The sequence below is a fragment of the Onthophagus taurus genome, chromosome 3, assembly GCF_036711975.1.
Source record: "Onthophagus taurus isolate NC chromosome 3, IU_Otau_3.0, whole genome shotgun sequence".
Classification (NCBI taxonomy): domain Eukaryota; kingdom Metazoa; phylum Arthropoda; class Insecta; order Coleoptera; family Scarabaeidae; genus Onthophagus; species Onthophagus taurus.
Genome location: NC_091968.1, coordinates 13,993,964 through 14,003,502, shown reverse-complemented (window position 1 = coordinate 14,003,502; position 9,539 = coordinate 13,993,964). Strand labels below are relative to the sequence as shown.

At 35.7% G+C, this 9,539-nt stretch overlaps 1 protein-coding gene across 1 annotated transcript; it reads left to right on the top strand.

The window, feature by feature from the left end:
- Positions 1-6,384: 6,384 nt before the first annotated feature.
- Positions 6,385-8,712, top strand: LOC111421702 (uncharacterized). Its single transcript, XM_023054880.2, has 2 exons — positions 6,385-6,872; positions 7,077-8,712. Exon 2 carries the CDS (start codon positions 7,388-7,390, stop codon positions 8,447-8,449), a length of 1,062 nt encoding a protein of 353 aa, XP_022910648.2. The 5' UTR covers positions 6,385-6,872; positions 7,077-7,387; the 3' UTR covers positions 8,450-8,712.
- The last annotated feature ends 827 nt before the right edge of the window (positions 8,713-9,539 follow it).

Below are 9,539 nucleotides of genomic sequence, written 5' to 3'. Positions count from 1 at the left end.
TTTAGGAGCTAAATGACACGTTGAAACATGTTGGAGATAAAAAACAAAATGTGCCCAAAACGTGATATTATGACGTTATACGCCGTTCTGAGCCATGTTTGAACTTTCTATCACTTTTGGTTCCGATAATTCTGCTGACCATATTTGTGTTATTCAGGCGCCAAATGACATGATGAACCATGTTGGAGATAAAAAACAAAATGTGCTCAAAACGTTATATTATGACGTTATACGCCGTTCTGAGCCATGTTTGAACTTTCTATCACTTTTGGTTCCGATAATTCTGTTGACCATATTTGTGATATTCAGGCGCCAAATGACATCTTGGAGCATGTTGGAGATAAAAAACAAAATGTGCCCAAAACGTGATATTATGACGTTATACGCCGTTCTGAGACATGTTTGAACTTTCTATCACTTTTGGTTCCGATAATTCTGCTGACCATATTTGTGTTATTCAGGCGCCAAATGACATGTTGAACCATGTTGGAGATAATAAACAAAATGTGCCCAAAACGTGATATTATGACGTTATACGCCGTTCTGAGACAGGTTTGAACTTTCTATCACTTTTGGTTCCGATAATTCTGTTGACCATATTTGTGATATTCAGGCGCCAAATGACATCTTGGAGCATGTTGGAGATAAAAAACAAAATGTGCCCAAAACGTGATATTATGACGTTATACGCCGTTCTGAGACATGTTTGAACTTTCTATCACTTTTGGTTCCGATAATTCTGCTGACCATATTTGTGTTATTCAGGCGCCAAATGACATGTTGAACCATGTTGGAGATAAAAAACAAAATGTGCCCAAAACGTGATATTATGACGTTATACGCCGTTCTGAGCCATGTTTGAACTTTCTATCACTTTTGGTTCCGATAATTCTGCTGACCATATTTGTGTTATTCAGGCGCCAAATGACATGTCGGAGCAAGTTGGAGATAAAAAACAAAATGTGCCCAAAACGTTATATTATGACGTTATACGCCGTTCTGAGACATGTTTGAACTTTCTATCACTTTTGGTTCCGATAATTCTGTTGACCATATTTGTGATATTCAGGCGCCAAATGACATATTGGAGCATGTTGGAGATAAAAAACAAAATGTGCCCAAAACGTGATATTATGACGTTATACGCCGTTCTGAGACATGTTTGAACTTTCTATCACTTTTGGTTCCGGTAATTCTGTCGACCATATATGTGATATTCAGATGCCAAATGTCACATTGGAGCATGTTGGAGATGAAAAACAAAATGTGCCCAAAACGTGATATTATGATGTTATATGCCGTTCTGAGCCATGTTTGAACTTTCTATCACTTTTGGTTCCGATAATTCTGTTGACCATATTTGTGATATTCAGGTGCCAAATAACATATTGGAGCATGTTGGAGATAAAAAACAAAATGTGCCCAAAACGTGATATTATGACGTTATACGTCGTTCTGAGCCATGTTTGAACTTTCTATCACTTTTGGTTCCGGTAATTCTGTCGACCATATATGTGATATTCAGATGCCAAATGTCACATTGGAGCATGTTGGAGATAAAAAACAAAATGTGCCTAAAACGTGATATTATGACGTTATACGCCGTTCTGAGACATGTTTGAACTTTCTATCACTTTTGGTTCCGGTAATTCTGTTGACCGTATTTGTGATATTCCGGCGCCAAACGACATCTTGGAGCATGTTGGAGATAAAAAACAAAATGTGCCCAAAACGTGATATTATGACGATATACGCCGTTCTGAGCCATGTTTGAACTTTCTATCACTTTTGGTTCCGTTAATTCTGTTGACCATATTTGTGATATTCAGGGGTCAAATGACATATTGGAACATGTTGGAGATAAAAAACAAAATGTTCCCAAAACGTGATATTGTGACGTTATACGCCGTTCTGAGCCATGTTTGAACTTTCTATCACTTTTGGTTCCGATAATTCTGCTGACCATATTTGTGTTATTCAGGCGCCAAATGACATGTTGGAGCAAGTTGGAGATAAAAAACAAAATGTGCCCAAAACGTGATATTATGACGTTATACGCCGTTCTGAGACATGTTTGAACTTTCTATCACTTTTGGTTCCGGTAATTCTGTCGACCATATATGTGATATTCAGATGCCAAATGTCACATTGGAGCATGTTGGAGATAAAAAACAAAATATGCCCAAAACGTGATATTATGACGTTATACGCCGTTCTGAGCCATGTTTGAACTTTCTATCACTTTTGGTTCCGATAATTCTGCTGACCATATTTGTGATATTTAGGAGCCAAATGACATGTTGAACCATGTTGGAGATAAAAAACAAAATGTCCCCAAAACGTGATATTATGACGTTATACGCCGTTCTGAGCCATGTTTGAACTTTCTATCACTTTTGGTTCCGATAACTCTGTTCACCATATTTGTGATATTCAGGGGCCAAATGACATATTGGAGCATGTTGGAGATAAAAAACAAAATGTGCCCAAAACGTTATATTATGACGTTATACGCCGTTCTGAGCCATGTTTGAACTTTCTATCACTTTTGGTTCCGATAATTCTGTTGACCATATTTGTGATATTCAGGCGCCAAATGACATATTGGAGCATGTTGGAGATAAAAAACAAAATGTGCCCAAAACGTGATATTATGACGTTATACGCCGTTCTGAGACATGTTTGAACTTTCTATCACTTTTGGTTCCGGTAATTCTGTCGACCATATATGTGATATTCAGATGCCAAATGTCACATTGGAGCATGTTGGAGATGAAAAACAAAATGTGCCCAAAACGTGATATTATGATGTTATATGCCGTTCTGAGCCATGTTTGAACTTTCTATCACTTTTGGTTCCGATAATTCTGTTGACCATATTTGTGATATTCAGGTGCCAAATAACATATTGGAGCATGTTGGAGATAAAAAACAAAATGTGCCCAAAACGTGATATTATGACGTTATACGTCGTTCTGAGCCATGTTTGAACTTTCTATCACTTTTGGTTCCGGTAATTCTGTCGACCATATATGTGATATTCAGATGCCAAATGTCACATTGGAGCATGTTGGAGATAAAAAACAAAATGTGCCTAAAACGTGATATTATGACGTTATACGCCGTTCTGAGACATGTTTGAACTTTCTATCACTTTTGGTTCCGGTAATTCTGTTGACCATATTTGTGATATTCAGGCGCCAAATGATATCTTGGAGCATGTTTCAGATAAAAAACAAAATGTGCCCAAAACGTGATATTATGACGATATACGCCGTTCTGAGCCATGTTTGAACTTTCTATCACTTTTGGTTCCGATAATTCTGCTGACCATATTTGTGTTATTCAGGCGCCAAATGACATGTTGGAGAAAGTTGGAGATAAAAAACAAAATGAGCCCAAAACGTGATATTACGACGTTATACGCCGTTCTGAGCCATGTTTGAACTTTCTATCACTTTTGGTTCCGATAATTCTGCTGACCATATTTGTGATATTTAGGAGCCAAATGACATGTTGAACCATGTTGGAGATAAAAAAACAAAATGTGCCCAAAACGTGATATTATGACGTTATACGCCGTTCTGAGACATGTTTGAACTTTCTATCACTTTTGGTTCCGGTAATTCTGTCGACCATATATGTGATATTCAGATGCCAAATGTCACATTGGAGCATGTTGGAGATAAAAAACAAAATGTGCCTAAAACGTGATATTATGACGTTATACGCCGTTCTGAGACATGTTTGAACTTTCTATCACTTTTGGTTCCGGTAATTCTGTTGACCGTATTTGTGATATTCCGCCGCCAAACGACATCTTGGAGCATGTTGGAGATAAAAAACAAAATGTGCCCAAAACGTGATATTATGACGATATACGCCGTTCTGAGCCATGTTTGAACTTTCTATCACTTTTGGTTCCGATAATTCTGTTGACCATATTTGTGATATTCAGGGGTCAAATGACATATTGGAACATGTTGGAGATAAAAAACAAAATGTTCCCAAAACGTGATATTGTGACGTTATACGCCGTTCTGAGCCATGTTTGAACTTTCTATCACTTTTGGTTCCGATAATTCTGCTGACCATATTTGTGTTATTCAGGCGCCAAATGACATGTTGGAGCAAGTTGGAGATAAAAAACAAAATGTGCCCAAAACGTGATATTATGACGTTATACGCCGTTCTGAGCCATGTTTGAACTTTCTATCACTTTTGGTTCCGATAATTCTGCTGACCATATTTGTGATATTTAGGAGCCAAATGACATGTTGAACCATGTTGGAGATAAAAAACAAAATGTGCCCAAAACGTGATATTATGACGTTATACGCCGTTCTGAGACATGTTTGAACTTTCTATCACTTTTGGTTCCGATAATTCTGCTGACCATATTTGTGTTATTCAGGCGCCAAATGACATGTTGAACCATGTTGGAGATAAAAAACAAAATGTGCCCAAAACGTGATATTATGACGCTATACGCCGTTCTGAGCCATGTTTGAACTTTCTATCACTTTTGGTTCCGATAATTCTGCTGACCATATTTGTGTTATTCAGGCGCCAAATGACATGTTGGAGCAAGTTGGAGATAAAAAACAAAATGTGCCCAAAACGTGATATTATGACGTTATACGCCGTTCTGAGACATGTTTGAACTTTCTATCACTTTTGGTTCCGGTAATTCTGTCGACCATATATGTGATATTCAGATGCCAAATGTCACATTGGAGCATGTTGGAGATAAAAAACAAAATATGCCCAAAACGTGATTTTATGACGTTATACGCCGTTCTGAGCCATGTTTGAACTTTCTATCACTTTTGGTTCCGATAATTCTGCTGACCATATTTGTGATATTTAGGAGCCAAATGACATGTTGAACCATGTTGGAGATAAAAAACAAAATGTCCCCAAAACGTGATATTATGACGTTATACGCCGTTCTGAGCCATGTTTGAACTTTCTATCACTTTTGGTTCCGATAACTCTGTTCACCATATTTGTGATATTCAGGGGCCAAATGACATCTTGGAGCATGTTGGAGATAAAAAACAAAATGTGCCCAAAACGTGATATTATGACGATATACGCCGTTCTGAGCCATGTTTGAACTTTCTATCACTTTTGGTTCCGATAATTCTGTTGACCATATTTGTGATATTCAGGGGTCAAATGACATATTGGAACATGTTGGAGATAAAAAACAAAATGTGCCCAAAACGTGATATTATGACGTTATACGCCGTTCTGAGCCATGTTTGAACTTTCTATCACTTTTGGTTCCGATAATTCTGCTGACCATATTTGTGATATTCAGGCGCCAAATGACATATTGGAGCATGTTGGAGATAAAAAACAAAATGTGCCCAAAACGTGATATTATGACGTTATACGCCGTTCTGAGACATGTTTGAACTTTCTATCACTTTTGGTTCCGGTAATTCTGTCGACCATATATGTGATATTCAGATGCCAAATGTCACATTGGAGCATGTTGGAGATGAAAAACAAAATGTGCCCAAAACGTGATATTATGATGTTATATGCCGTTCTGAGCCATGTTTGAACTTTCTATCACTTTTGGTTCCGATAATTCTGTTGACCATATTTGTGATATTCAGGTGCCAAATAACATATTGGAGCATGTTGGAGATAAAAAACAAAATGTGCCCAAAACGTGATATTATGACGTTATACGTCGTTCTGAGCCATGTTTGAACTTTCTATCACTTTTGGTTCCGGTAATTCTGTCGACCATATATGTGATATTCAGATGCCAAATGTCACATTGGAGCATGTTGGAGATAAAAAACAAAATGTGCCTAAAACGTGATATTATGACGTTATACGCCGTTCTGAGACATGTTTGAACTTTCTATCACTTTTGGTTCCGGTAATTCTGTTGACCATATTTGTGATATTCAGGCGCCAAATGATATCTTGGAGCATGTTTCAGATAAAAAACAAAATGTGCCCAAAACGTGATATTATGACGATATACGCCGTTCTGAGCCATGTTTGAACTTTCTATCACTTTTGGTTCCGATAATTCTGCTGACCATATTTGTGTTATTCAGGCGCCAAATGACATGTTGGAGAAAGTTGGAGATAAAAAACAAAATGAGCCCAAAACGTGATATTACGACGTTATACGCCGTTCTGAGCCATGTTTGAACTTTCTATCACTTTTGGTTCCGATAATTCTGCTGACCATATTTGTGATATTTAGGAGCCAAATGACATGTTGAACCATGTTGGAGATAAAAAACAAAATGTGCCCAAAACGTGATATTATGACGTTATACGCCGTTCTGAGACATGTTTGAACTTTCTATCACTTTTGGTTCCGGTAATTCTGTCGACTAGAGACCGGATTTTAAGCATTATGCTTATTGCTCAATTTTATAAGCAAATATGAGATATTAAGTTTCTAGACGAATTACGCAAAATTAAGTATGTTGCGACATATTCTTTAATGCTTTTTTTGCTTTTTTTGAGATTTTATGCTTTTTTTTTATTTCGTGCTTTTTTTAACTTTTTATGCATGTTTATATCATTTTTAAGAATAATACAATATAATATAAAACAATATACGCGTAAAAACGTGTACATAGAGTAAAATTGGCAACTGTGAAAAGAGTCGCGTGATACCCCGAAGTTTCCGATATCTCTGTTTACGTTATATTGTGTCGTATTCTAACACGTATGTAGTTAGCTTCGCGGTGTTCTGTTATGTGAAGCTGTGCGTGGTACTTATTTGCAAAATGCCAAAATATAAATCAACCGTAGAAGAGTGGATTAGAGGCCACAAAGAATTGAAAATTGACAATAAAAAGATTTTTTGTCAAGCATGTTCTAAAACTGTAAGTACAAATTTGCGAATTCAACATTACTTCGTCTTTTCTTAACTGTTTAAAACGTCATTTTATTTTGATGGCTCTTACGGGGCGTTCTTAATGTCTTTAAAATGTGAATAAAATCCTTAACAAAATATGTTTTAATCAAGAACATAACCTTACGTCGTATGGACTTTAGTTTTAATAAACTACTCGCTTACTTTATTGCAGATCGTCTGTAACAAAAAATATGATATTACTCAACATTTGAAAACTGACCGGCATAAGGAGCACATTAAAAAAATCGAGGAAAATAAAAATAAGCAACACACTATTTCGACTTCAATAGCTTCAACTTCTGGTTTCAATGAACAAAAACACTTTAATTTTGATTTGTGTAGTGCTATGATTAAATCAGATATTCCCTTGAATAAATTACAAAGTAGGTCTTTTAGAGAATTTCTAGAGAAATATTGCAAAAAAATATCCCAGATGAAAGCACACTCCGGAAGAACTATGTCGCCCCAGTTTATGATGAAACTATGCAACAAATTAAAAAATATATTGCAAATAACTATATATGGTTCGCAGTAGATGAAACTACTGATACGTGTGGGAGATATGTAGCCAACCTTATTATAGGAGTTTTGAATGAAGATGTTGTAACAGAGGGTTTTTTAATAAGTTCAAAAGAATTAACAAAAACGAATAGCAATACGATTTCTAGATTTGTTCACGACGAGTTAAACAAGATTTTTTTGCTCGAGGCAGTTCCAAATGAAAAAGTCTTATTAATGCTTTCCGACGCTGCAGCTTACATGATAAAAGCTGCGTCAAATATAAACATTTTCTATTACAATTTAATACATTGCACCTGTTTAGCTCATGGACTCAACCGCATAGCTGAAACTATAAGATTGCAGTATCCGATGGTAAATACACTAATAAAAAGTGGTAAACAAATATTTATGAAAGCTCCATTGAGAGTGCAATTGTTTAAAGAGACATTGCCTGACATTCCTCTACCCCCAGCACCAGTTTTAACAAGATGGGGAACTTGGCTAAATGCTGCCATGTACTATGCCGATCATTTTAAAGAATTTCAAGGCATAATATTTGAATTTCAAAGTACAGAAAGCAAATCTATTGAAGAATGTCAGAGAGTTCTAAAAATACCCGAACTTGCACAACAATTGGCTTTTATTAAAAGTCATTTTAAATTTGTAAGTCAGTGTATTCAATTTTTAGAAAAACAGCAGCTACCCTTAGTAGAATCCGTAAATATTATAAAAAATTTTGAAGCGGCAGCAAATAGTGTCCCAGGATCTATTGGTCAAATAGTAAAAGAAAAAGTGATTCAAACTCTCTCAAAGAATGAAGGATTCCAGACATTGTACAAAATATCTACTATTCTAAATGGTGCAGAACATTGCGATTTTGAAATAGATCCAGCGATTATACCAAAATTTAAATATGCACCAATAACAAGTGTAGATGTTGAACGTAGTTTTTCTACATACAAAAACATTCTAACAGACAGGAGACATAATTTTAGCATGGAAAACTTGGAGAAACATTTAGTTATTCATTCTTTTAAGCATTAATTAAGAAATCTTTTAAGCATTGTATAATAACAGATAGATATTCATTATGTAAACGCAATAAATTGTAAAATATAAATATTAAATATATTATTATCATCATTTCAAATTTTTATTTATTTTTTCTCTATTATCGTTTTTTGCTTAATTTTGTTTATTCTATGCTTTTTTAACAGATTGTGTGCCTTTTAAGAACTTTTTGTTTAAGATTTTCATGCTTTTTTAAGCACTTTTTTTCCAGTTTTTTTACACTTTTTTATCCGGTCTCTACTGTCGACCATATATGTGATATTCAGATGCCAAATGTCACATTGGAGCATGTTGGAGATGAAAAACAAAATGTGCCCAAAACGTGATATTATGATGTTATATGCCGTTCTGAGCCATGTTTGAACTTTCTATCACTTTTGGTTCCGATAATTCTGTTGACCATATTTGTGATATTCAGGTGCCAAATAACATATTGGAGCATGTTGGAGATAAAAAACAAAATGTGCCCAAAACGTGATATTATGACGTTATACGTCGTTCTGAGCCATGTTTGAACTTTCTATCACTTTTGGTTCCGGTAATTCTGTCGACCATATATGTGATATTCAGATGCCAAATGTCACATTGGATCATGTTGGAGATAAAAAACAAAATGTGCCTAAAACGTGATATTATGACGTTATACGCCGTTCTGAGACATGTTTGAACTTTCTATCACTTTTGGTTCCGGTAATTCTGTTGACCGTATTTGTGATATTCCGCCGCCAAACGACATCTTGGAGCATGTTGGAGATAAAAAACAAAATGTGCCCAAAACGTGATATTATGACGATATACGCCGTTCTGAGCCATGTTTGAACTTTCTATCACTTTTGGTTCCGATAATTCTGTTGACCATATTTGTGATATTCAGGGGTCAAATGACATATTGGAACATGTTGGAGATAAAAAACAAAATGTTCCCAAAACGTGATATTGTGACGTTATACGCCGTTCTGAGCCATGTTTGAACTTTCTATCACTTTTGGTTCCGATAATTCTGCTGACCATATTTGTGTTATTCAGGCGCCAAATGACATGTTGGAGCAAGTTGGAGATAAAA

Bases quoted from the DNA above. Each gene is read 5' to 3' on its own strand.
- LOC111421702 (XM_023054880.2), top strand. From the start codon at position 7,388: ATGCAACAAATTAAAAAATATATTGCAAATAACTATATATGGTTCGCA.